At 42.1% G+C, this 24446-nt stretch overlaps 4 protein-coding genes across 4 annotated transcripts in view; all 4 read right to left on the bottom strand.

The window, feature by feature from the left end:
• Positions 1–513: 513 nt before the first annotated feature.
• Positions 514–16207, bottom strand: LOC139342003 (obg-like ATPase 1). Its single transcript, XM_070978817.1, has 12 exons — positions 16202–16207; positions 6045–6087; positions 5600–5697; positions 5370–5513; positions 5140–5267; positions 4601–4776; positions 4384–4464; positions 3840–3937; positions 3600–3740; positions 2595–2691; positions 2098–2220; positions 514–1988 (listed from the first exon to the last, which is right to left on the bottom strand). Exons 3-12 carry the CDS (start codon positions 5695–5697, stop codon positions 1884–1886), a joined length of 1191 nt encoding a protein of 396 aa, XP_070834918.1. The 5' UTR covers positions 6045–6087; positions 16202–16207; the 3' UTR covers positions 514–1883.
• Positions 7169–11108, bottom strand: LOC139342450 (transformer-2 protein homolog alpha-like). Its single transcript, XM_070979545.1, has 8 exons — positions 10954–11108; positions 9589–9722; positions 9208–9361; positions 8732–8920; positions 8420–8535; positions 8119–8286; positions 7821–7891; positions 7169–7711 (listed from the first exon to the last, which is right to left on the bottom strand). The coding sequence occupies exons 1-8, from the start codon at positions 10984–10986 to the stop codon at positions 7701–7703; spliced, it is 876 nt and encodes a 291-aa protein (XP_070835646.1). The 5' UTR covers positions 10987–11108; the 3' UTR covers positions 7169–7700.
• Positions 11315–17718, bottom strand: senp2 (SUMO specific peptidase 2). The gene is made up of 17 exons (XM_070978816.1): positions 17177–17718; positions 16384–16445; positions 16189–16301; positions 15672–15738; positions 15490–15571; positions 15192–15366; positions 14868–14974; positions 14675–14757; positions 14382–14430; positions 14215–14287; positions 13964–14110; positions 13747–13878; positions 13021–13245; positions 12794–12873; positions 12608–12686; positions 12415–12510; positions 11315–12335 (listed from the first exon to the last, which is right to left on the bottom strand). Exons 1-17 carry the CDS (start codon positions 17353–17355, stop codon positions 12273–12275), a joined length of 1812 nt encoding a protein of 603 aa, XP_070834917.1. The 5' UTR covers positions 17356–17718; the 3' UTR covers positions 11315–12272.
• Positions 17719–17798: 80 nt separating this feature from the next.
• Positions 17799–24446, bottom strand: part of pcnt (pericentrin) — a 35429-nt gene continuing 28781 nt past the window's right edge. The window contains exons 52-60 of the mRNA XM_070978763.1: positions 23971–24100; positions 23047–23838; positions 22719–22919; positions 22326–22544; positions 21560–21786; positions 21393–21472; positions 21164–21305; positions 20928–21055; positions 17799–19053 (exon numbers count right to left, since the gene is read on the bottom strand). Coding sequence (XP_070834864.1) covers positions 19022–19053; positions 20928–21055; positions 21164–21305; positions 21393–21472; positions 21560–21786; positions 22326–22544; positions 22719–22919; positions 23047–23838; positions 23971–24100 — 1951 coding nt within the window. The 3' untranslated portion in view covers positions 17799–19021. The remainder of the gene's footprint in view (positions 19054–20927; positions 21056–21163; positions 21306–21392; positions 21473–21559; positions 21787–22325; positions 22545–22718; positions 22920–23046; positions 23839–23970; positions 24101–24446) is intronic.

Below are 24446 nucleotides of genomic sequence, written 5' to 3'. Positions count from 1 at the left end.
TTATAAAAAAACAAGTTACTGTCCTTCAGTCCCAGTTTATTTCCTGTCCCTGTTGCCACAAATTTACGAATAAAATTATTTGTAAACTTTCATAACTGCATCAGGAAACAAGTTAGTTTGATAAAATCAGTCCTCAGCAGATGGAGCTGTCATGGAAGCCCAGACGCTCAAATTTCCTTTTTTTGTGAGCACTTTGGACTTTGATGAAAAGCTGAGATCCAAACTTTAAACACAAGTTTGAAATATAAAACCATCTATTAATACTATTTAAAACAACTCTTCATTTCAACTTACCTGACAAGCTTGTTAAGTGTTCAGAAAAAGTACATTAAATTAACATTTAATGACAGTAATACAATGAATTGCCAAATTGAAGCACTTTAGTCACATTCATTTTTTCCACTTTAAGTGTATTAATGCCTCATTTAAAGTTAAAGTTGTCAGTGTATTTAGTGATTGTACTTGGCACGGTCCAGGATCCATGAGGAAAAAGCAGAAATGCACCAAGCAGCAACAGGTTTATCTCCTTTTATTGACACATGCACATTGATGAGGATGTCATTTATTGTAATCTGGCTCCCTTGAGCTCGCAGAATTTCTACCTTAGTCCACAATCTGGCAAGATGTTTAGTGAAGGGATTTGTTATGTACTTTTGAAAATATAGACATCCACACTGTGGAGGCAGCGAGGAGAGATGATCTGGAGAGCATTGTCTCGTTCAGCAGGGTGGAGTTCGTAATGTGAAGAGTCTTTTTTTTTGTCTTTTTTTTTTTTTTAAACCAGCCCAAGCTAAGTCAATAAAAGCAGTGAGTATAACAACGTTCTCAATTCAGGTGTCAGATCAGGCACTGTCAGGGATGCCTGCTTTGTTCTTTCTAAAATAATATCACCCCCCTCAGAATACAGCACAGCGGAGGCCTGAAGTGTAACACAGAGTGATGGCTTTCATTGTCTCTTACTAGTGAACACAGCACCAGTCAAACATTTATGGACACTGTACACCGAAGCTTCACTGGGTAAGTCTCTGGTGTTGACTTTACTATGATAAGCATGAAAATAAGAAAGTTTAATTAGTAAAACGGCATAAAGGAACTGAGAAAAAAGTCTGAAAGCTCATTTAAGATCTCCTTTACTTAATTAATACTGATTAGGAACCAGTCGCAGATAACATGGTCTTTACTGCTCTCGCTCGTGGCGGCGCTGTTTTGTGCAATAGGAGCTGTTTTACAAATTGAGCACACCTGTCTAATGAAGCACTAATTATGGCGTGTCATGATGTGAGAGCTTGCCAGTTAATCATCAGTCATCACGGCGGTAATTATCAACTAATGACAGAAAGCAAAGCTGGTATTGCTGAGAGGAATCAAAGACTGTGTTAAAGGTTGAAAATGGGTCTTAAATGATCAAAAAAGCATCCAGAAAAGAGGAGAAAATCTGATTAAAAAATGATGCATATGATAAAAACAAAGACGATATCAGCATCAGGCGGAAACAATACGCAGTTTGTGTTCTGTTAGTTTCATATTCAGATGTTTTCCGTAGAATCGGTCATGATGTATTTCTCAGTTCGTCCTTGAGACCGTGAAAGCAACATCAGTGTTTTCAAAAATGCTTGACTGGTGCAGTGCTGCGAATTAAAAATTTGCTCAAAATATTACAGGTAGGAATGTATGCTGTTCTTGTACAGAAACATTATTACATAGAGTCATTTAAATAGACTCTGGTCCAGACCTGGGAGGCCGGTTGAGTAAACAGCTTTGGTCAGCCAGGCTGTGAGTTGATCCTCTGAATTCAAGAGAAATATGAAAACCAGCAGACAGTGTTGCTTTTTGGGGCCTGACTAAACTGTATTGTGAGTTCTTCTTCTTGTGATTGTGTGCTCTCACGGCTTCTTTTTAGGTGCATTGGGTGTGTTAAATTTGAAAAAGATAATGTCTCCGTCCTCCACGATGTAGTTCCTGCCCTGTTGCCTGTATTTCCCGGCAGCCTGTGGAAGAGAGAGTGAAATCAAAGAGGTTTTATTCGAGGACATTATTGGCAGACATTCAACAATGCGTCAGTTCAAGCTTATAATTAGGGTGCATAAAAACACACACCTTGACTGCACTTTCACTTCCTTCCTCCTTGAAGTCACTGAACTTCATCACCTCGGCCATGATGAAGCCTTTTTCAAAGTCGGTGTGGATCTTTCCTGCAGCTTGAGGAGCCTTGGTGCCTTTCTGTTGGAGCAAAACACAGCAATTCAATTCAACATAAAATTGGAGTACATTTCCTAAATGTTCACATCACTCTGCATTACACTTCTTTCCAAATAAGTAAGATTATTAAGATCCCAGAAAGAGAGAAAACACATCATGATACAATGACATAATTATTTGTACTACTGCAATATTCCCATTTAATAACGTCACAGTATTTCCAACAAAAAATACAAAATGTAAGCTTTGTTTTAACACAATTATTAGCATTTTTTTAGAATATCTCTTCTGCTTTAAACAACGCAGGATTTTTAAATAAAATCTTTAGGATCTATGAAGAGCTAATGAGGTAATAATGACCTTTAAAAAAAGCTTTTCACAGCTGCAGCACTTACCCTGATGGTCCACGCTCGCACCTCATCTGGTCCCGCTGTGAAGAAGTACTCCAGCTGCAGTGCTGCATAGCCGGTCTTTATTATTTTGGTCAGAACACTAGAAACACACAGAGAATGCATGATGGAGCATTCCAAGCAAAAAAGCATCTTTGAAAGGCGCATTCAGCGATTAAAGGCAAACAGCAGATATTCAATCCCTGTGAGGTGACTCAAAGGCCTTTTTCACTGCAGACATTTGTCCTGACAAGAGAAACACAGGAGTAATTAATAACGTCTACAGTGGCATTTCGTTGTGGCAGGGCGCTGACATTGTACATATTACTCACTGGCATGGCGCACTGGAACATAGCCACCATTAATGTTATTAGATACAGCTGCGGCTTTCCAGTTAGTGTGATAAGCCAAAATGTGTGCTGTAAAAGGCTTATTGACTCATTTGTTTGACTCAAATGATGACTTAACTCTGAACATGCTCATAACCTTCCCATTACAAGTCATTCAATAAGCTGTCAGTGTCTGTTCCACTTTGACCGAGAGTCTGATGCGAACTTATTTGACTTAGCACGAGTGCCAGTATAAAGCATCGAGGAATAAAGCAGGGCTGTGCCAAATGACAATGTATATTGTGTGAAAAAAAGTCTCTCCATTCATATTATCCTCTGTCATTTATTCATTGTGTCGCAAATCATGCAGCATTTTTCATCATTTGGACGATGATTGGCATGAAATCTGCACAAGGCAACACAAACATGGAGGACAGTGAACGTGACACAGAACAGAGCAATTCCACACAAGATGAGGACACTGAGCAGCCAAGACTAAACGAGGATCTTGTGTCTAAACGAGTCACATTGCACAGCCCTAGTATAAAGGATATTTTTCACCAATATAAACTGAACAATTAATAATGAAATCACTGAGTCAACATGTAGAATAATGATGAGTTGTGGGCGCTAAACCACTTCTCAATCTGATCACTGACATTCTTGTGTGTTCATGTCCCACCTCTGTGTCTTCTGTTCCTCGCAGTACTTGTCCCGCTCATCCGCCTCCATGTCCAGCAGTTTAGACTCGATAGCTCCACTCACAGGGATCACCAGAGAACCGGGGTCATGAGCGTCTATCCACTCCTTGATTTTCACCAGCCTGAGAATAGCAGGCAGCAGGGCGAGTTATTCTGAGTCTAAGAGTAGAAACACTCTGAAAACAAAGAATGTGAGAGACGTGCACTGAAGGGAAATTTACCACTTGTTCTTTTTTCTGATGTAATCTTTCTCTGAGAGATTAACCAGGTAGATCATGGGCTTGGACGTCAGAAACAGGTATTTGTTTAACACCTCAATCTGTGGAGAAAGTTTAAAAAAGGTACAAATCCTGTTTAGTTCTCAGTTCACTGAATTTCATACTGATCATGTGTATCTTATCCCAGAGAGCCTCAAAACCTGCTGATGCCATAATAACCAATCACACTACTCATCAGGAAAACAGGTGACGACCACAGTGAAAGCAGAGTCACGGCAATCACTGGGTTTTTCTGTGCATTTTAAATGAGTGTATTAGGAAAAAAAAAAAAGACAAAAAACAAACACTTGATTGAGATGAAATTTTTGGATATAAAACAAGTGAGGATGCAATAAAGGCTGACAGAAAATATTAATCCACCATACTGACATTACCAGTTGACCAGTACCAGTTCAGGAATATTACATCAAACAGTTGTGGACACACCAGCCTAACACACAAAAAAAATTCAAGAAATTCAAGTACACACACACACACACATCATTACCTCTTTGTCGTTCCAGTCATGGAAAAATCTGACGTGTTTCTTCTCATCAACAATCCATTTCCTTATTTTCAGCATGATGTCCTGAAGGAAGAAGCAGCAGCATCACATATACAGACTGATTACGATCTCCTCTATCCCCCCAACAGTGACACATAGTGACCCAAATGTGACACAGGACGATGGCTGCATAGCGCACGCACAAAAACACTTTACTTACATATTCAGGCTTGAGTTTTTTGTCACCTCCTCTGACGGCAGTCTTCTCCAGTTTGTCGATGAGTGGAGCGATCATTTCCTCGTCCTTTAGCCGCAGCTCCTCGTGGATGATCTCAATGTCCCTCACTGGGTCAACGTTGCCCTCCACGTGGATAATATCCTCATCATCAAACGCACCTAAAGGACACGAGCATTCGCAGATGCAGTCAGCCTGTTACAGATATTCACACATTCTGATATCTGAGTCATAGTGATATTCCAGGTGAATTAACCTCATTTAAAAAAGCGTTATTCAATCCCCCTACAATTAATCATTATTTATGACCTTACATGAAAAATCTCTATATTTTTTTGCTCATGTATTATATCAAAAATTGGCAAAATTGTGTTTAAATCAGAAACCAGCATATCTGACAATAAGTAAGTCCTCGTTCCCCTGTAAGAACTGTAATAATGGCTCTTAACTTGTCCTCGAACACCTGTCCACTCTGATCAGTTGTTACTACAAGGCAGCTGCAGGCAATTCAAACGACAACTCACGGGTCATGTGGAAGATGCCATCACAGGCACTGATGTGGGAGAGAAAGGCATTTCCAAGTCCCTGTCCTGAGTGAGCTCCTTTCACCAGACCAGCAATGTCCACGACGTTTAGAAAAGCTGGGACCTTACTAAAAAGACAATACATCCACACCAGGAGTCAGTGAGACAGAAATCCATGGATGATGGAAAAAGTAGAACATTCTGTCAGGAGACACTGTCATAACACACACCTGGCTGGTTTGTGGTATTGGCAGAGAAAATCAAAGCGCTCGTCCGGGACAGGTACCCTGCTCTCATTTGGGTCAATTGTGCAGAATGGGAAGTTCTCTGCAGCAGCTTGGCTTTTGGTCAGCACATTGAAAAAGGTGGATTTCCTGCGGTGGACAGAGTCAGGAGCGTGTCAACAGCAGAGTCCAACATATGTTCATGCACTCACACAGTAACATTAACATGTACTTACCCGACATTAGGTAATCCCACAATTCCAATTTTCAGAGAGGTTCCAAATCGTCCAATCAATGGAGGAGGCTTTGGGGCTTCTCCCTTTTTTGGGGGCATCTGTGAGAGTTAGAACAAGTTCGTTACACCATGACCCCATGTCAAAGGTATTTCCCCAACGCCAGGCTTATTTGTCAATACCCCAGTCCAGCTAAAAGTTAGGTTTGGGCATTTTTCACCAAGTGGCTCCATCCTATTAAGCTAGCTCCACCGAAAACGTGCACAGGCAGCTCCACTCATATGCTCATTCAAACACAGCATGCTAACGTTAGCTAGTGGTTAACTGTAACCACTCCTAGCTACCTGTTAGCCGACATATCTGACTGAACAGATACTACAGTCTGCATTTTCTCGCCATAACAAGTAGCCAGAAAGCTGTTTGTCTGAGAAACCTTCTCTTTTAGTACCTTTAAGTCTTTTATTAGCCTACAGTCTACGTGGTGTTCACTCCTCTGGTATCCAGTCACACCAGCCGCTCCGGGGGAAAGACAAGTTAGATAGCAAAGCGGAAGTGTTTTGACGTAAGGCCTCTGTGATTGGTTGGAGAAAGAGCTGGCTAGGACGGCACGTCAGAGACGTAATAACTGACATAAGGCTTCATGTTTTTAAGTCACACGTTTTTCACTTTGATAAATTTGTTGACATCTTCGTCTGTAATGTATGTGAATGAACGATATATATTTTTAAGTTAGTTTGTAGTTAACTTTACTACCTGGCTTTCGACGGTATATCGTCGCCAGAGGTCGCTTTTTTATAAGATGCGTTCATGAACATGCGTACAACCAGTAAACCGGCCAATAAACCACATGATTTAATAGTGTTCGGATTTACCATTTCAGAATTGAAGTGTATTCTTGACCTTGTAAACCGTAGATGACACCAGATCCAAGCAGTAGCTGTTCTGGAGCTTTTCATCTCATCACAGGTTCTTGTTCTGTCAAATGAGTTGACCAACGCTCATAGACAAGCAATATAAATGTTGAAGTGCCACTTTTTCTGAGCACTTCACTGATTTCTCATCTATGCTGGCTTTACAGTCGAGATTTTGAGTGCATTCTTGACTTCAGAAAGAGCAGCTGACAAAATAACCTCACGAGACATTAAAATTGTGCTAATACACAGTAATTGCTTCATATTACACGTCTGTATTCAATTACAAAGTTTTGAGCTTTCTCCTCATGTTGAAACAGAAATCTGGCTGTTACTACAAAGAAAACTTTAATCTTTGCACAGAAACTGTCCAAATGCAGCCACATCATGACACTCTTGTCCTTGTCCTTCAGGACATTAATGCAGCATTTCAGACAGTATTTGGCGAGTCTGAAGGTACTCATCTGTCAGTTATACATCTGACTTGAGCAGTATTTTCTGAATTTACAGACCTAACAAAACCTCAATCTCTCAATCTGTGATGGATTTCTAGGTCACATGCATCCAATGAGGGTGCAGGTGCGAATCCCAAGCAGTCCTGCCACTGAAGCCATGTGTAATGAGACCAATGCCATCTACCATACCACACAAAACAACAGAGCAAGAGACCCAGGTAGTTTTTTTTTTATTGCTTATATACAACAAAAAAGTATGTTCCACCAGAAAAAAACACAATTAAAAAGTAGCACGGCATTTAAAGTATTTAAAGAACAAACTAGGATCATGACTGTTTAAGAAACCAACTACATACAAACAACAAAATGAGAAATTGTAAATGTAACTGCCACAGAAAAGTCTGTCGAGCAAAGCATAGACAAGCCAGGCCTTAATTACCGCCAGCAAATAGATTGTGTCTTCAATACCTGTTTCTTAGCGGTAACTGGGATACCCAAAAATTATTTCAAATTTCAAAGAAAGTGAAGGGAAAAATTTTGCAGGGAACAAATGCAGATGTGGAGAATTGCCTAATTTCCACTTGAATAAATTTTTTGCCATTCAAGATTTTTGGCAAAACACTTAATTCATAATTCTTCCTACAAATTTGGTTTTTATACACACATCATATCCATTCAAAAAACATTAAAAGACAAAAATCTGGGCAATAACGCTGTCCTCAACTCTTCTCTCGCTGCTCAATAGTGACCTGTGAAAAAAATTACAGGGTAAGAGATTAAGAGTCACACTCGACTTTATTAAGAATATCAGCACACATATTCTCATGGCCTAATGACAGAAACATGGTAGAAACATACGTGGCGAGTAGGACCGTGAGCGGGATCGGGAGCGGTAGCCTCTGCTATAATAAGGAGACGGAGATCTGCGCCTAAAGGGGAAAAGACAAAACCACAACACTTCTACATGTCACACGCTGTTACGATCACACAATGAACTACAGTTAAATGTAAGAGTATTCTTACGACAGTCAATTCATCTCAACAAAAACCAGCAGACTACTTCATTCTGAAAATAAATCAACAGTCTCACCCCCAACAGTCAAGGAAGTCAAGGGAGAAACTGGTCTAATCAAGGGAGAGCAACAAGAACACTCACCTGTATGATCTGTATTCTCTGTCATCGTAGCGATCATAATCACGATCATAGCCTCTGTCGTAGCCCCTATCGTATCCTCTGTCGTAGCCCCTGTCATAGTCTCTCGAGTTACGCCGCGATGAACCGCCGCCGCTGCCGCCTCCACCACCTCCACCTCCTCCGCCGCCGCTGTATAAAAACACAAAACAGAAAAGTTTAGTGACACGGTGGAAGATACCAAACACACAAACACGGACACTCAGTAGTTTACAGAAAATATCTCTGCCGTAAATCTAAGATGTGTAGGTTGATAAAAACTCACTATGTGGGGCGTCCCATATAGATTCCAGGGGTGGGAGTATGGGCTCGTTTTGTAATGGAGAAATCAACTCGTATCCTCCGCCCATCAAGCTCCATTCCGTTAGCACGTTCCTTAGCCTAAAACCCACAACAACACTGTTAGAAATATACTTTTTATGCAATCAGATGATGAAATAGATGCAGTGAGTCCAATTTATTACTAACACTTTAGATAAATAGCCTTTCATACAGAGTGTACTTGTCAACTTGACATATATGATAAAGGGTCAACATCAAGAAATTTCAAAAGTCATATCTGTCTTAGCTTCCTTACCTCCTTAGAGTCCTCGGAGTTTTCAAAGTAGACGAAGGCAAAGCCTCTTGAGCGACGAGACTGCTGATCATACACGATGTTGACATCGCTCAAAGGGCCATATTTAGAGAAGACCTCCCTGAGATCCCTCTCAGTGGTGTACAAACTCAATCCAAACACACCCAGGCAGCTGTTGGGGTCTGGGTTGGCCTGTCAGTGTGAAGAGAGGAGGAGTGTAAAAATACTGTGAGCAAATGATCTGCCACATCCATGCAATAAATCCTGCTACTGTAAGTTAAGTGACAGTTGAAGGAATGTGGGCACTTTGTAGCTATTTTCCAAATTTTGATGGGACTTAAATAGGAATAGCATTTTTTAAGATATCAAATTCCTGAAGACTAGAGACCATTAAGGACTATTAATCATGATCTTGTTGATCCTCAAAGTCAACATGAAATCCCAAACCAAGCAAGTAGAAGAAGCACAAAAATATATACCCTGTTGCCAATGTGCCTGCGACGATTCGACATGGGGGAACGGCTATGGCTCCTTCTCCTGTGCCAACTACGAGATCTGCTCTTGGAGCGGCGCCGGTGGGAGCGGGAACGAGAGCGGGAGTAGTGTCGGCGCGAGCTTCGATGGGAACGGGATCTGAGGATAGACATGAGAGCATTTAGCAAAGTGGGAAGTTCCTACAATGGAGCCAGTGGCCTTACTGTAGGCAAAGTACACCCATCAAGACCAATATGGTAGGCTGAAAAAGAAAGCCTCAACATTCTCGCAATGAAAAGGACCACAGCCCCCCTGACGGGGTTACTTGGGGCGTGTTGCCTATAGTGAGACATAAAACAAATGCAATGAAAGGGGACCAGCCTTACCTGGATTTGGACCTGGATCGAGAACGAGATCTGGACCTGGAATGGTGGGAGCTCTCTCTGGAGCGTGCTGGCGAGCGGCTGGTGGATGTCGCCGAGCCCCGAGGGGAGGCGCTCCTTGAGCCAGGCTGCGAGTCCTGGACAGACCAGACACTCAGGTAAGAAACACTCTAAAGCCAAGTGTATGCTAAACAAGAACAAAGGCCAGGAGGTGACTGCGCTTGCCCTCTATGTGCCCCTTTCAGAAAGAGTTCATCACAGTTTGGAGTTTAACAAGTTACATATTTAAGAATTGGACTGGATGAGGTCACACATTGCAACAAATATTTGAAGTTGAAATTACTTTAGCTGAAAAACAGATCGCACAAAAAGGTATGTAGGGATTGAACAGTCTGATACAGAGAGGAAAAAAATCGTGCATGCTTAAGAGAAAGAAACAGGATGAAACAGAGTAATAACATAGAAGGCTGTTAAGAAATTACTCATACCCTGGTAAACTTCTGACCTTAACTTCATAACTTCTTTAACTTCATTACTTCAAAACAACCCTTCATTTCTTCTTTCTTCTGTTTGACATTATGACTTCTTTTTCCTCCTCTTCCCCCATTTACCATCTGCCATTACAACACTAGTAGTGGGGATAGATCTTGACCGCTTCTTTTCAGCATCCAATACATTAGCATGCATCAACACCATCAGCTTCAAATATTAACAACTTCACATCTGAAACGTCTTCCGCCTTTTTCTTTCTTCCAACCTCAACCTTAACAAAGAACAAACAAGGGTGATAAGGCATGTTGGTTTCTGTAAGAACCAAAAAGGTACACAGAAAAACAGTAAAACCAAGAAAACAACATCGATTAGCTGAATACACGTTTGTTAGCTTGATACGGTTTTGATTGGCCCTATACTAGTATGACATAACGTTATGCCGATAAGATGAAAAATCAAATAAATCGACTAGTTGTCAATATATTAAGCAGTTAAGTAGCCAATATTTTAATAGTTCACGTCTTGTAAACGCTAACAGATAAGCGACAGAATGAGAGCAGCATGGTCGGGCGGCGGCAACATCTCATTTCCTTTGTAGGCCGCATGGTTTAAGTTAGCTAAGGTTACGAGTATCGTGGTTTAGCTATCTTACATTTAACTACGATACACTCACCTAGCTAAAAAAAACTCTTCAGGTTACTCACACAACGCTACGACTATCTTTATGTAGCGCGGACTTATTTGGCTACATTTCTAAATGTATTTTCTTTAGGCGGCCTGCAAACGCAGTAAGCCACTAAATTAGCTTGCTAACGTTAGCTTTCTTAACGTCTTTCCAACCGTTCTTCTGCAATATCATTTATAATCACAACTCACCTGCTCCCTGAATTCTTTCTCGTTGTCGCTCATATTATCGTATCTAGACAGCAGATGAGGAAAAACGTTGGTTGTACGCTGCCTCTAAGGACGGTTTCGACCAAATTGTATGCTCAATTGGACGTTACCGCAACGCAAACCGGTTTAAGCTGAACTTCTTCCTCTTCTTCTTTTTCCTCAAATGTTAATGGCGGTCGGCAACCCGGTTTGTACGTGAATTGCTGCCACCTACTGGACCGGAGTGTGGAGCGGTCGTTTGAAAGACGAAGTGTAATGTGTTTTGAGTGGATACTGCTCATAAAACGATGTATCAATAATACACCCACTAACTACAGGATAGCAGTACAGAAATCAACCAAACTCCGATTTAAAAAATGAAATACTTTATTACATGGGGAGGGGGGATCAAAATTTTAAAGCACAAACTCAAACATGCACGTGTGTACAGTAGTTTGCTATGCAGTATACTATACTGTAAGTTAATGTAATAGCCCTAAGTAGCCTCTTGCAGTATGCTCATGGAAAAGATTCACAGACCTAACAGTGCCTTATGTTACACATGGGTAAACAACTATTAATGTCCCACTCATGGAGGAAAAACAAACTATATATACACACTCCAAAAACACCTTCTCATTCAGTCAAGTCATAAATAATAGAAAAACAAACATACTACGAGCGCTCAACCATGCATCTTCGTTCTGAAAGAGGGACGGGAAAAGAGGTATGTTGATGATCATTTTCTATATCTCATAGAGAGATTGAGTGTCACGACTGAACAGCTTTGTAGTTAGTGACTGTCCACTGTTGTTAGTCATAACTGGGAAGGGAGCATCCAAATTACACCAAAGTATCACTGACCTGAATCTAATTATTGAAGAAATGACTGAGATGATATATGTGGCCGAGTGATTTCCCAAAATATACAAAAGCATGGTCTAAGTTGAACTGAATGTCAGAGGGCTGAAGGCACTTCAGGCAGAACTAACAATCCAAAGTCATTAAAAAAAAAAAGCCATTCAGTCAGTAGTGCCAAAGCTTGTGTAAAACATACACTTCTTACATCCCCAATAATGTCTCCAATTACAACTCAGAGATTACAAAATACTAATATGTCCCTACCAGGGAAAGGGACATAATCAATTCTTAAGACTAGTGTTTGATTGCTCCAGACCAGAACAGCTAGACTGGGTTAGATTTCAGTCAGTAAAGTCCACTTCTTTGGCCCATTCATTTCTTTGTCTTCTCCATGTAGGTACTGTTACTTCCACTGAGAAAGTCTCTGTCGTTAGGCCGTTAATTGAGATTATGGCAATCCTCTATAGCAGCTTCTGGTTGAGGATTTCCCAAATCATGACCTTCCTGAAGAGAGGCATGTGGCACTGTGGAGAAAAAGGCAAATGTTTAGTGTATACATAAATCGAAAAGTACAACTATATGACGTGACTATAAAATATACACCTGTTTAAAGGTGAGAGGCCTTCCTTTTGCGATATAGTCTGCGTATTTACAGGCAAAAACACCACAATCACTGCCATTTTTCTGCTGGGGAATCTCCTGTAGGGGCAGGAACAGCGTGTAAAACATTTATCTCACAGTAAAATTTAAATATTCAGTTTGATGTCATAATTCATGCGCGTTTTTTGACAGTGACCTTCAAACTTCCAACAGTCCATTTGGTGCTGTCGAGCTCTCTGCCTTTCTTCACTTTGTGCTCCTCTTTAAGGTAGAGTCTGGAAAATGAGCACAATGGTTCCATTAACTGTGCAAGAAAACCGGGCAGTATGTGGAAAAATCATTTGAAATGACCAGAAAACTGAAGCTTAAGAGCAAGACTCACAGTAAAAGGCTACAGATGTCATCGTGTCTCTGGCCCATCGAGTCATATGACTTTATTGTCTTTGATTTAAAATCAATCACCTGGAATGAGAGTGAGGAGAGTAAAAGGGAGGAAAAACACCTCAGTGACAAAGTAACTAATGGATTATGAAAATCACCGATTAAAAAGGAGCGACATGACATGGCAACAAACAATAGATCTATATAGTTATTGTAGGTCTGACTCACAGCCATTGCCCAGTGGACGCCCAGGTGCAGAGGGACCAGAATGAGGTCGTACAGGAAAAGGTCAACAGCCTTGGTCCAGCGCTTCACTGCGTTGTGTCCTCCTGCCTGTCCGCCTCCTCCACCCCGCAGCTTGGGGAAGAAGAAGGTGCTGAACGAGTAGACTTTTAATGCTGCTGCGTCACCAGAGCACCGCTCCATGACCAGGGAAAGGTAGAAGTTGATCACCTTTGTCAAAGGAAACAGAGAGGGGACAATATAGTGCACGTTAAAACAGCCACTCATCAACACATCCTCGATGCTCTATCTTTTGCATGACTAAATGCTTTGATTCTTTAACAATTTAACAGTGAGAAGGCCATTTTCTCCTAAACAAATAGGCGAAGTAACTGTGACATGTTGAGTAACTGCCTAGTCACTTTGTTGTCAGCAGCACAGCAGCGTAAAAATAGAAAAAAAAGAGGGATGCTCTCGTGGTACTGAGGATCACAGTTGTATTAACCACATTTTGCACTGCTAATTTTAGAAAGCAGGTCAGTAACGCAACATGCTTTGTTTCCATGGCGACTGAGCGCAATAGCTGCTACTACCACCAAACAGAACTTGTCCGGTATGCAAACCATTGACACACACAGAGGCTAAAAAAAATATTCTATTTGTTTCAGAGAGGGCAGAGGATCCCATTGGGGGCGGGCAAGCCACCAATCCAAACGGTCTTCATGCTCTCACCTCATCGTTGAGCCAGCCGCCTTCCTGCAGTGTGGCCAAGTCTCTCTGTGTGATGCGTAGTTTGAAAGCTGCACTCAGAACAAGGTTGGGATCACTTTGAGCCAGAGCACAACTCACCTCCGCTGCCATTTCCTACACACAAAGACAATAAATCCATGAAGTAAGGGAGGATGATTTCTTCAATGCAGTGACTACACCTCACTCCTGACCATCTCACCTTGGTCAGCCAAGGTATGTCCTCATCGCTGTGTCTTGAATGTGCTGTGTGCACCTCAGGGAGACTGACAGCAGGAGTCTCTCTGTCCACTAGCTTGAGGCGAGTAGCTACTTCTGTAGAAAGGTCCAACTCTGCTGCCTGTTTCTGCTGCAATACACATTGGCATTACAGAAGTAATACACTTGTGTTTCCACCCATAATAACTTAATGAATGCTTTGACATGTCATGACAGAGCGAGAGCAATGACTACCTTCACACATCTCACAGGCTGCGCGTCCTCAAAGGCTCCATTGAATGTCTTAGCAAAGGTCAAGCTACACCACCTGGAGAAGAATCATAAATAGGTGAGTAAAATCATCAGAATTCATCAAATATACATCACACACACATGCCTATACACAAATGTATTATACCAACCTGTCCTTGGTTGTAGATGCATTTCTCCAGGTAAACACACCTGAGGCAGCTGTGCAAAAAAGACAAGTGTCAGTTGAGCAGGGTAGATTAATTTAAATATATTTCCTGGACATATTTCAATCTTGTCTTAATCAACTGATTCTGTGTGATGTGAAAAGGGATCTGCTATTGAAAACAATGTCCCAAACAAGAAGGAGGTAATTACATCTTAATGGAACCCGCAATTCTGAAATAAAGGCATCACTAAAAAACTACCCATTCAGGTGAATAGGCATACAGTGGAGGTGTTTTACCTGTGTATCCCATCTTCCTGGGCACTGATTCAAAGGCTTTTCCTGAAGCAGCAGTTTTGGGATCAGCCTGGGACAGCGACACACTGGAAGCAAAATGAGAATATTATCTGAGTGGACTAATTAGCTCATGTCTGAGGGTATGCTGTTTAAAGGATCTTCAAAAACTCCACATGAATAATGGGGTTATACTCACTCTTGTGGTTTTGTTTGGTTGAAAGGTAGTGGTTGGCTTTTATTATATTTCACTGTCACCATCTCCAGCAAGCGCCTGTAGTGCTCCTTATCATTCTGCTTTATGGCCTTAAGGGAGAACCCAAATACATGATAACTGAGCCGAGTGGGACAGACTCTAAAAGCGTGATTAGAGGTGCTATGAGGCCATTCTCTTGGTTAATTTAAAATACGATTAGACAATTAGGCTGACAAGTGTATTTTTGCAATGTAAAATTCTGAATTTAAAGTATGCATTATGTATGTCTGCAGCCAAACAATAAAGCCAAACAATTGCTTATTTTACCTCTTCTACGGTAAGACTGGGCTTGTAGCAGCGGTTGTGCACAAAGCCATTGCATGTTGGATCAGGGTTGGCAGTTCCCACCCTCAGAGCAGGTCTGGAAGGCAGCAGCTGGAGAGAGCCTCTGCTCTCCCTGTCCTTCCCCCGGTCAGGGAGCCCTGCAGACATGCCTGGCCCGCTGGATTCAGACAGGATATGAACATTAACAAGGGAACATTGCCAAAAGGTGATGCTGATGGTTATGCAACCCTAGAGAGGTATATTTACTTCAAAATGGGGGAGTGAAGAGAACAGCACTTGCCTGTATTTCCTCATTAAAGGAGGCGAGGAGCTCTGAAAGGGATTCTTCCCACCCCTCTCATTCATTCCACCCACTGGTTTACCTGTGGTAAAAAGAAAAGAAAAATCAACATATGAGTGTGGCTGCAAAATGACATAAACACAGTCAACAGATCATTAACAGTAATAGCGGTGCTCACTTACTCATTTTCCACTCAGTACTGTTCAGCCACGAGGTGTGGAGCTCATCTATTCCCATCAGAGTAACCGGCTGCATCAACAGAGGAAGTGCAAGGTGATTAAAGACGGAGAATAGGAATCAAATGTAAAATGAAAGCATCAGACTTAAGTTGTGCTTACTTCCTGAGCTACTTGATAAAAGCTATTGTAAGTGTTCAACGCAGTGCAACTGACACATTGACTTTGCTCACACCCAGGATCGTGATAATATTTTCCTACACTGTATACAAAACATATTTACATAGCCAAATGTGTCCTTGGTACATTGTGGGTGCAACACGGCTCTGTTTTGAACTGTTCCCTTGTGGTCAGATTACCCTGGAAGCATAACATTTAAGCACCAAGTCTGAACGGGACTACTGATAGATACTGATACACAGCTGTTAACATTTTCAGTACATTTGTCTTGAATAATTCAAACTGTAATGTTCCTGTACCAAATTACATATGCATGTTTGACGGACGGAGTTGGAGCACAAACCTGTGTCTCTTCATGGTATCTGGTCTTCTCACACCTGGTCGTCAGCGGGTTTCGCAGCCTGAGCAGACCTGCTACCCCGGCCACAGTCTTCTTCACACAGCTGATGACTACATCTGAAACACGGGACACCACAAGTCAACAACCATATTCATTTGAGGGAGACTTTCTGAATATTAAGATTTGTTTTAAACAAACCTCGCTTTCGTCTTTTCACCTCTACCTGGTCGCTCTGGCAAACACTGTCTGCAACATCAATACTGTGACAGGAAGAGCAAGGTTTGAGATGGGTGACAAGACCAATGTCGCAATGCTAGCAAATGTTGTTATACCTCACTCAAATAAAACCTCTTTCAATACAATTCAGCTGTACTGAAAGAAGACCTCCCTGTAGCAACTTAAACAAAAACTGAACTTTATAACCTTCACAGAGGTAAGATTTATAGTAGGACTTTTATATCAGACTGCACTAGCACTAGCTAGGCGTAGACGAATAATCATAACACTAGCCCAAACATTACATTTGGACGGCTGTTTGTGCTTTCAAAAATTGTATACGCAATTAAATATACATTTCTTTCTTTATATGGAGGTCTTAGGGTATGCTCAGGAGAGCCATTGAACTGAAATATAGTAACTGTATGAGACGTTTCAACTAGCAGTGTGCCAATGTCACAATAACATTAGTTACAACAACAAACGATATGTAAGCTAATTTCACAGCAGCATTTTAAGCTGCTGCTTGTTAGGACATGTCAGTTAACTAGCGTTAACTTAAGGTTAGCTAGTTGATGTTATAACGGCAGCTAGTTGACTTTTGACGCTAGCTACAAACCTTCGTTAAATTATCGACTAATTGCTTTAGCCAGATAACGTAAACCATTAGCTGAATAACCAGAGGCATACAGCGGTGTATCGACAATTCAACCATTGTTAACTTTCTGAACATGTACACAGAGTACAAAAATGGCCTTTAAATTCAACAAAATACCTCTGGTAGTTCCGTTTGGCCGGTCTGCCGGGGTTCTCCAGCCGCTGTGCACACGGTTTCACGCCAGGTCGCGTGGGTACCTCTTCGCTAACGTTACCCTTCCCGGGCCACTCGGTGGGTTTTTTTCCCGTAACGGGCTCAAACAGCGACGAGATTCCGTCAACTATCCATCCATACATCCCAGACAGATACGAGAAAATTGTAACGGGATCTTCTACGCAGGCCAGGACTATTTCACCACCGATAAAATGTCATACAACGATCTACGACACACAGCCCACCGTTAACTTAGCTTTCAGTTAGCAACACTGCTGTAACGAGAAGGATGTGCGTCACTCAGTGTTGATGTTTCACTATGTGCACGCGATATATCCTTCTACGGAATCCGGGCGGGCGGAGTTCTAAAGTACAGCTAGAATAGACACTACTAAATGAATAACCATAAGCGGCCTTTGTCGAGTTCATAAACGAGCGAACCGCTGATCGAAAAGGTAAAGAGCGTCAGCGGCACATCACACAATCATTGGCTAGCGTTGAGCTGCTCAGATGTCAGCTCTTGCTTACATAATAATAGTTCACATCCCATTTACTATATCTTAGTGACTCAAAAAGACAAAGAAATAACGAGGAAACGTCTTTATTGTCTAGGCGTTGATTGGCTGCTAAGGACAAACAAGGTTAATCAGTGTACCTAATTAAAAATCTCTTCATTAAAAAAAAAAAAAAAAAAAATCAATCAACAAGTGCCCATGTTATGCATTATAAAAATAAAATGCTCATGGCAAGGCAATAATATAACATAGTCAAAAGTCTAAAAGTCAAAGTCTGAAATGTTACTTTCCAGATCAAAAGTACATTTTTTGACTTAATACCTCATAATTTTGACTTAACATGTCTTTTTTTGGCGGGAGATGGGATACGTAACGACCTTACATCTTATGAAAAAGGGAACTAAGACAAAGTCTGACTAATCAGGAGTCATTTTAGGTTAGCAGAGTAAGTCTAAATTCGAGAGAACTTGTACACAGGGAGGCCAAAAACGAAATTGTTCCATTGAGGCAAAAATGTTTAAATCTGGACGGCAAAAGTAAAATGTCATCAACACAAGATGCAATGTTCCTTATCTTTTGGATGTTTTGTGCCTTTGACTGCTTTAAATGAGCCTGTATATTTGTTATTCTGTTAGTCTGTTCTACAGTGCTGTTTCTCTTATTTTATTGTAACTGTTGATACGATATTGTATTAAAAGACAATTTATGTTCAGAGTGTCTATCCTGTATTAAGGCTGAATAAATAAATAGCACAAAAAAAAATCTTGAACTTTCATGCAAAAAAGACACATGCCCAAATGATACACTTAAATTATGAGAGCTGCCACAAAATAAACAACGTCTGTTTGTGTTTGTAAGCACACATTTAAAATATTTATCAACTTTATGGTAGAAACAATACAAAAAACACATATGGTTTACGTTTATGCAACAACACACGCACTAGCGATATTGATCATGAATTGCCAGTATAAAATCAGTGCAAATTTGGACACATACAATGAACATCAGTCCAATTTACATACATAGTCGCACAAACGGATAAAAAACATTAGTAGAAAAATAACAGACAGACTTATTTAAAATAAAGAAAAACCTTTGTTCTTGCAACAATCCAAGAATTACCTTCAAAATACTGAAGTACAGAGAATAGAAAAATTACAATAGGAAACATTGAAAAATAATTTATGTTCATATAAAAACCACTTATCAATGTGATATATTCCTTTCTAAAGGCATGCACAGTTCTGTAAAAATATGCAGAAAGGAGACATTCATTCTTTCAGTGGTCGAACTACTTCGGGTCAGGATGGAGAACAGATGAACCTGATAGGACACACAAACACAAACAATATCAGACAAGAGTGTAGGAATATAAAACCCACACTTACGCCATCATTAAGTTAAAAAACAGCAGTGATAATCTGACTTGTATTCCTCTAAGTAAACACATATCTTGACCAAAGCCAGAGTCCACCTGACTGTTGATTAAGAGTACATTAAAAACTGCATTTTGCATCATTTTTGGGTGAATATCTGCCACTACCGCTCTGCTGCCAAACGCCTGAATGCTTCAAGTAATTTTACACATCAGTACATATTACAAAGGCATGTCAGCAGAACCTCCAATATCACGATCCAACGTAATACAAATAATTCAGTTCTGTAAAAGAATATGTTAGAAAATGCTATGCAATGGAAAATAATCACACACAACAAACAGCCCATTGTCAGCAGGGCTCTCACACTCTGGAGGCGTTTGTTACTCTGACACATTACAAACAACATTATCAGATTATAATGCAGTGTCTGTATGCGTCAGCCCTTTTATTATGAATGAAGCACCTTTTACATCATTACCAAACAATTTTTCATAGCATATCATCGCTTTTTCCCCTTTTTTTTCAACCAAGAAAAAAATAAATGAATAGTCAGCAAAATGCATTATAAAATAAAAAAAATACTATTGAATGACAGAAAATGGGCTCCTGAAAGAACGTAATTCTTAGAAGGTCAGAAACCTGCAGGGCATCTATGCTGAAGACCACCTCTAATCTAGTGCAAGACAACCCATCCTGAGAGGTGCATTGTGCTGCTTTATTACTTGGCGGAGTGAGCGTGTTACACTCACACTCACCTGGACCATTCAGGTAAAGGGGCGACAAGCAGCTCAGGTACAGCCACGTCCTATTCTCCTGCAGCCAGCGCTGCCGATAACCAACCATATCAGGGGAACAGGCTGACTGTATCCTCCTTTCCTCTTTAGGGGGCAGGGCTAAATGAGTCTTGCTTACTAGGTTGGGAGATGATAGAGCACACAGGTTTTGTGGGATTTAATGACATGTTGTTTTACAGGAAGTGTTAGGCCGCCCATCACAAAAATTCTTCCAGAATGACTTTTCTTGGACTGATCTCCAACCAGCAGAGCAGTTTCTGTGCTCAGTTCTCAGATCAATGGGAAAAACACTTCCTGGAAAACGAGGGACCACATTAGAAGATCTAATGCTGGGATCAGACTACACAATATTTGATATCATCGCTGCGTCAGCATTAGTCAAAATTCTTGCCATGACTTGGCTGACAGACATGGATAAATACACGCTTGGCAGTGAAGGTGGGCTTGATCCCCTTCCTTCCTCGCGAGACAGTGAAGGTGCTGCTTGTGTGATAGTAAAACACATAATTCCTCACTTTGCCATATTTATTTATAATCAGTTCTAGTCTAGGACATTGAGAGGAGTCCCAGCTTCTGCTTTTAGTTCTGTTGGACTGTTGCGTGCAAAATCCTTTTTCATTTGGGACATTAACAGGGTGAGATTGGGTGGTCTGATCTCAGCGTAAGGGCTTTAAAACATAAACCCAATCCCCTGTAACATCTCCCAGTGTGATATCAACTCATTGCTGTTCCAATTAGGTGCTCAGAACCAAAACACTGTGCCTGATAACTTGGCAGGGTGCCTTGGAATTTGTGGATACCATCACCAGTGTATTTGTAATCTAACGGCGCACTCCTCAGAGTCTCGCCTTGTACATGCCATGGAACAGAGGAATTAATGAAAGCCAATAACTGCCAGTCGCCCAGCCTTTTAACCGATGAATCCACCCAGTGTTGACCTTACACCCTGTGTTTCCAGTGTGCACTAAATTTTTAAAATTAGTTTTAAACCTGTTTCACCCAATTCATACTTAATGCTGCTCACCTTGCCTGGCTCCCACCAACCGCTGCTGGACTTTCTCTAGATGGTGGATGTATTCTGTCAGCGATCGCTCTGGATCCTGAGAAGTTCCTCCCGAATGCCCCGAGGCCACACTGGAGCTGGAGTACATCCTGTGGAAAGAAGAAGAAAAATTACTTGAATTCCATGAAAATATTATGTAACATTAGAAGTCTTTTACTTGACAATCTTAAGTTGATTAGCCGATTAGGAGCACAAACCTGTTGTGCAACCTGAAGGGTGATTTCGTGGGTGGGACGAGGGCTGATACTGTGTCTCTGTGGACGGCGCTGCTGTCTCTGTTTGGCGGTGAGTCAGAGTTTAACCTCGGCTGTTGTTGCTTTAAAACTTCTACTTTAGGTCCTGTAAGTGACATTAAGATTAAAAACCCACCCACTCAGACACAGTCAGGGGACGTGTATCATCATAAAATGTGTTCAGTGAGCTGACCTGGAGCGTGCCCATTGACAGTCCCAGACAAAGACAATCTTCTGATCGCTTTCTGCCATTTCCTGGTCAGGAACCTCATTCTGGGGGGTGGGGGGAGAAGCATGAGATCACTTTTATCCATACACAAGGACATTAGTTACATCTTTACATCCTGGTATTCTCCCTACCTTGAGACAGCAATGACAACTCGCACAGCAGCCCTAAACCGTCCGAGGGGTCTGTGCTGGGAGGAGAGTGGGGGAGACGGCCGTGCCCCCATATGGGCAATGAGACACAGTGTGGCCTGCTCGCACTCCTGGAAGCCTCCCAACAGCAGCAGCAGGTAACGTTTCTGGTACACCAGAGCTTTCCTGAAGCTCTCAGCACGCAGGTAGCGCTCATACAAACGCTGCACCTGCAAACCAATAAACATGTTTAGTTTACGACGTTGGCCAGTGTTGCATCTCAAAGCCATTTTTACAGTTACGCCAGCACACAGAAACCAAACAGTCTGGATACAGCAAAGCAGACCTGCTGACTTTTAAACCTACTTTCATTGTAAACATTTTGACATGTATTATCAAGAAAAGCAACGGCCTAATCAACATTAATCAAAGCTGGATTCCATTTAGGTGCTCTGCGTCTACAGCCATGCTATTATGCATCCTTTGAAACAGCTTAGTCAGACTATAAGCAGAGTGGAGCCATCATTAAAGTCATTAATTACAACTGGGCCTTTCCTGCTGTGGCAAGTCAAAATGCTGCTGTGAAAAATAGCACGCAGAGCTGCATCCACACGCAGATGTTTGAAAGTAGATTGTATTTTCGTAGCCCGACTCAACAGTACAGAAAACACTGCAGTAATTCATCTTGTAAAATCTGCTCATGGACAGCTGATTCAATGCCTTGCCATTGTTCCTATCATTAAAAAAACTGCATGTACTTCCTGCTGACCTTGCTGCTGCTGGTCACGTCACTGATGGGTCTGTTTTCGGTTTCTGCGGTGACCTTGGCGAGCTCGTTCTCTGCACGCCGCAGCTGACGCTCCAGGCAGGTGAGTCTATGTTTGAGGGTGGCTCTCTCCTGACTCAGTGATGTCACGCGCTCCGTCAGCTCCAAGTTCTCTTTCAATAACCTTTCCAGCACATTGGGCGATGACGGCATGGACGGCATCTATGGTCAGAAAAGAACATTAATTGCACAACAGTGCAGTAAGTTTACACTCCTATATTACCAGATTTACCTGCATCAGAAAGTAATAAAGTACAGGGGTGTGTTGCATAACACCTTGATAAAGATACTACCTATGTCATTTGCCAAATCACAGTGTATTAACCACTTGTGCACCTGCTGGTGTTGTTGTGTGCTGCCTGCCTGGAGGTTGCTTTGGAGATGCTGTGAAGGTGCAGCTGCGTGTTGCTGCCCCGTGGTTCGTCCAGACAGCCTCTGAGCAGCCATCTCTCTCTCCTCTCTTTCCAGGTCTGCCAGGGTGCGCTGCAGCTCCTGCATGCGCTGCTGGTCCTGTTGCCTCAACAACTCCAACTCACACTAAATTCAGAAATGAGTGTAAGGCAGTGTGTTTGCATGCATCCAAAATTATCTTAAATATGTGGAAAAATAAGAAAAAGTAGTGGGTATAAAGAGAAATGTCAGAACGAGGTTGATGATGTTTTACCAGTTTGTTGTTGGTCCTCTCTTGTCGTCTCTCCCTCTCCACCTGCTCTTGCCTCCCCTTCCTCCTCTCCCTCTCCCACTGCTCATCCCTTTCCCTCTCTTTGTCCTTCAGCAGTCGCAGTCTCTCCTTCAGCTCAGCCAGTTCCTCCCCTTGGCATCTGGACCGCTCTCGCTCCGCCTCTAAAGCACAGCTGGCGTCCTGTTTCTGCTCCTTCAAGGTATCCATAGCCACACGATGTCGGGTGGCGGCCTCCTGCTCCCTCAGCAGCTCCTCTCTCCTCATTCTGTCCTCCTCTTCCCATCTTCTTTTGCTTTGCAGTAGCTCAGCCCTCAGTTTGTCCATCACAGCAGCCAGCTCCTCCCCCTGCCTTCGCTCCTGCTCTAGCTGGGCACGCATGTCGGAGATGAACTTCCTGTCTCTGGCTGCGTCCGCCTCGTGTCTGCGGCTGAGTTCATCCACCTGTCTGGAGCAACGGTCTCTCTCTTCATCCAGCTTCCTGTGAGCATCTGCGAGCTTAGAGTGAACTTCTGCCAAGCGAGACTCTGCTTCAGCCAAGAGGCGCTCAAGACGAGTCTTTTCTTGTGAGCTCACCTCTTGCTGGTGAGCAGAAAGTTGGCGCTCATCTTCTTGCTGCTTCTGGGTGTCGTCTAGGCGTTTCTCCAGCAGCACACTGCGAGACTGTTCGATCTGAAGCTCCCGTCTGAGGTTGCTGCAGGCCACCCTCTCCTGCTCCACCTGACCCTTCAGAGCCATGACCTCTGACCTCTGCTGCTCAGATGATACTTGCAGAGCCTGGAGAGGGAAGAGGAGGATCGTCTTTCAGAGTTTAAAATCAGATGAAGTCCGCTCCAAGTAATTCCACCCTGTTTTTGCTATTAGAATTTGTGGTATATTTAGTCTGTATGTTTTGAGCCCTGGTCTTACCCCTCTCTTTTCCTCCTCCTCTCTGTCCTTTCGAAGGCTCAGAGCTCTCTCCTGCTCCAGTTGTAGCTGAAGCTCCTGGACTCTGGCCTGCTCCACCCTCAAAGCTTTCTCACCCTCTTCTAGAGCCAGCCTGAGGAAAAAGGACAAATCCAACGTTACTTTTCACCACTTTTGGTTGTATTACATGACAGCATGTTTGTGTGAGTGTGACAGAGGCATCACAAAGACAGCACCACCAAAACCTAAAACCACACAAAGAAATGAGGAACCAAGACTCCCCAAATAATGTTGGAATAATGCTTAACACATGATTTGGAAATTAGAGAGCTGAGCAGTTCCACGTGCTGCCAGGTATTCACTGGTTCATATGAGCTAAATAATAGCAAAATAGTCAATGAAATTAAATCCAAATAAATGAAATTATGCTTTAAGTTAATAAGAAATGCAGATCAAATAAACCACACAATAATACACTG

This window comes from Chaetodon trifascialis, chromosome 14, assembly GCF_039877785.1.
Source record: "Chaetodon trifascialis isolate fChaTrf1 chromosome 14, fChaTrf1.hap1, whole genome shotgun sequence".
NCBI classification, from domain to species: domain Eukaryota; kingdom Metazoa; phylum Chordata; class Actinopteri; order Chaetodontiformes; family Chaetodontidae; genus Chaetodon; species Chaetodon trifascialis.
The sequence above is the reverse complement of the archived record's forward strand: the minus strand, read 5'-3'. Positions and strand labels throughout refer to the sequence as shown.

Coding starts and splice junctions, on each gene's coding strand:
- LOC139342003 (XM_070978817.1), bottom strand. CDS start 5,697: ATGCCCCCAAAAAAGGGAGAAGCCCCAAAGCCTCCTCCATTGATTGGA. Junction 4,777..5,139: donor TGGCATCTTCCACATGACCC/GTGAGTTGTCGT, acceptor CGTGTCCTTTAG/GTGCGTTTGATGATGAGGAT. Junction 3,938..4,383: donor ATGACTGGAACGACAAAGAG/GTAATGATGTGT, acceptor CTTTCTCCACAG/ATTGAGGTGTTAAACAAATA.
- LOC139342450 (XM_070979545.1), bottom strand. CDS start 10,986: ATGAGCGACAACGAGAAAGAATTCAGGGAGCAG. Junction 9,362..9,588: donor CGATCCAGGTCCAAATCCAG/GTAAGGCTGGTC, acceptor GTCTATCCTCAG/ATCCCGTTCCCATCGAAGCT. Junction 7,892..8,118: donor AGAGAATACAGATCATACAG/GTGAGTGTTCTT, acceptor TTTCCCCTTTAG/GCGCAGATCTCCGTCTCCTT.
- senp2 (XM_070978816.1), bottom strand. CDS start 17,355: ATGTATGGATGGATAGTTGACGGAATCTCGTCGCTGTTTGAGCCCGTT. Junction 15,367..15,489: donor CCTTTAATGAGGAAATACAG/GCAAGTGCTGTT, acceptor GTCTGAATCCAG/CGGGCCAGGCATGTCTGCAG. Junction 12,336..12,414: donor GGCCTCTCACCTTTAAACAG/GTGTATATTTTA, acceptor TTTTCTCCACAG/TGCCACATGCCTCTCTTCAG.